Source organism: Rhagoletis zephyria, unplaced genomic scaffold, assembly GCF_001687245.7.
Source record: "Rhagoletis zephyria isolate East Lansing unplaced genomic scaffold, Rhagoletis_zephyria_1.1 Rzeph_scaffold_43263, whole genome shotgun sequence".
NCBI classification, from domain to species: domain Eukaryota; kingdom Metazoa; phylum Arthropoda; class Insecta; order Diptera; family Tephritidae; genus Rhagoletis; species Rhagoletis zephyria.
In genome coordinates, this window is record NW_016200318.1 from 1 (window position 1) to 2552 (window position 2552).

The 2552-nt window shown below is 46.2% G+C and overlaps 1 protein-coding gene across 1 annotated transcript; it reads left to right on the forward strand.

Moving 5' to 3' along the window:
* Nucleotides 1-1599: 1599 nt before the first annotated feature.
* On the forward strand, nucleotides 1600-2519 carry LOC108355197 (vesicle-associated protein 1-2-like; the record flags this gene model as incomplete). The annotated part of the gene is made up of 2 exons (XM_017606370.1): nucleotides 1600-1865; nucleotides 1921-2519. Coding segments are annotated over 2 exons (865 nt in total), but the record flags the coding sequence as incomplete, so codon positions are not given.
* Nucleotides 2520-2552: the final 33 nt, after the last annotated feature.

The window sequence follows — 2552 nt, forward strand, 5'->3', positions numbered from 1 at the left end:
TGAAAGAGAAGGGGAAAAAAGAACCTTGCTGAAATCAGCGGACATTTCACAAGTGACAAATTGAAGAGCTTGTCAGCTGCAGCAGCAATCTTAAAGTGGTGCCTAGAGTATTGATGGGTAAATGATTGCAGAAAAAATGGCAACTGGCAAATGTAAATGACTGTTTTTAAATCAAAACTGTTTTCAAATCAATGATATTCCTTTGATAAACAGAAAAAACGATATTCAAGTGCAAAAGTGATAGGAAAGTAAAGTTTACGGTAGTGGTATAAATAGAGAGACAGCAACTGACCGGAAGACAGTAAAGTGTCTTACCTAAATCTCCTCGAAAGCAAAGGACTTCTTTGAAAGGACTTTAATCTTCTCTTCACACGCACGAAGACGACGACAACAATGACAAAATCTGCAACTCTTCAAACTGTGTTGACTGTGTTGACCCAATTGTCGCCGTTGTTCTCCCCGAGTCGCAATAGTGACCACCAAGAGTGCGCTGGTGCTCGCATCTAATTCGCACTTTTTCAACATTGAGAAACCCTGCAGTTTCTCCAAATTCCCTATCTCTTCCCCTGCTCCATCATCATCCATAAACTCTCTTTCTCTCTCTTAACTCGATTTGTCTTCATTAGTCGCCACACACACTCTTCTTCCTCCTATCTAGTCCCTTTTTTCCCCTTTATCTCTCCATCTTTTCGGTTAATCGCGCAGTAGCAGCAGCAGCAAAGACGGAATACAATTAGCGCAAGCACTAAGTGGACTTGACTTGGAAGAAGGCGCATAGAAAGAGAAGAGGGAAGATCGAAGTCAGTAGTCAGAAGACGTGTCGATGCCGCAAATATCTACCATGATAACATAAATCTTCATTTGAAGACGCCAATAAAGCTGTGTGCGTGAGATGATGCACGAGAGAAGCTGCAGAATTACTCTCCGCTCCTGAACATTAACTGAGCACACACAGTTGGTGGGAGACGATAGAAATTGACTGCGAGCCAGGAATTACCACTGTTCTGGTCGACAGCGACAGATCAATGAAGAGAGGCCTGAGAACATATTATGAAAATGGCGCGAGTAAATTAAACTGGCACTCACAAAGGCTGAAATGAGTGAAGCTAGTGATAATGTGATAATGAAACTTTAACGAAAGGAAAAATCAGCTGATCAAAAAGTTCTAAATGGGTTTTGAAAGTTCGAATTTAAAAGCGCTATTTTGACAACACGTCTCTGGTTAAAAACAGTGCATCATTGGCATTTAGAACACTTCGAAGTGCTTTGCAAAGATCTAGTCAACTCGTTTTTTGTTGCATTTTACCTGTTTTTAGCTTCTTCTCTTCTCTTCAAACACTCTCCAACTGACGATGACTTCACCGCTGGTCGTTCTTGATCCAAAGAAGGANGAAGTGCTTTGCAAAGATCTAGTCAACTCGTTTTTTGTTGCATTTTACCTGTTTTTAGCTTCTTCTCTTCTCTTCAAACACTCTCCAACTGACGATGACTTCACCGCTGGTCGTTCTTGATCCAAAGAAGGAGGTCCACTTTCCAGGTAAAACTGTGGTCAGTTTCTATTTAATGATTTCACCCCACTTTTGCGCCCTTTTTTGCCAGGTCCCTACAACAAGCGCTTCACTGCCAAGCTGATGATTGAGAATGTGAGCCAGCACAAGGTGGCCTTCCGTCTGATGACCCTGGAGCCACGTCACTACATCGTCGATCCAAGCAAGGGCATCATTCCGGCGCACCAGTCCACCACTGTGAACATTGTCCTGAAGACGATCGAGAACGAGGCGAACTTCAAAACAGCCACTCAGAAGTTCCTGGTGCAAGTGGTGCCCGCCAAACCGGACTCCACCAGTGACAGTGTGAGCGAGCTGGTAAGGTATCTCTTTTGGAATATGATGGCACTTTTAACAAAACTTCTGTCACCAGTTTTCCAAAGCTCTCACCGGCGACATCAACTACTTCAAGCTGATCGCCGTCTTTGACAACCTCGGAAAGCCACCACCGGCTGCTAATGCTGACTACGTCACCTGCAGTGAGCCTTCTTCTTCAAGCGCCGCATCGAGCTCTGGAGCTTCCAAAACCTCCACCGGCAGCTTCAACTCAAGCAGCAGCAGCAGCAGCAGCAGTTCAGCCAAAGCCCAGCCGTCATTCGGCAAGTTCTCGCCCTCAAAGACTGGCGCTGGTGAGAAGCAGCGTTCCGCGGAGAAGCTGCCGAAAACCAACTCCACCCCAGGACTGGTTGTTGAAAACGGCAGCCTTGGCGAGTACAATTCGGTGAAGGGCAACGAGGCAACTGAGGTGGTGCCCAGCGGCAAGTCTGTTGAGGGGGATGTGAAAGCTGCTCCAGCTCCTCCTCCTGCTAAACAAGCTACTCCAGCTAAAAAGCTCATCGGCGAACCAGTGGAGAGCAAGAGCATCAGCAAGAACAGCATCAGCAAGAGCAGCGTCAACAGCAAGAACAGCAAGAACAGCAACAACAATCCCAACAACCCAAACGACAAAGGCGAGTGTCCCTACATGTCCTCGTACAAGTACCTGGCCATTGCCGCCGGCATCGT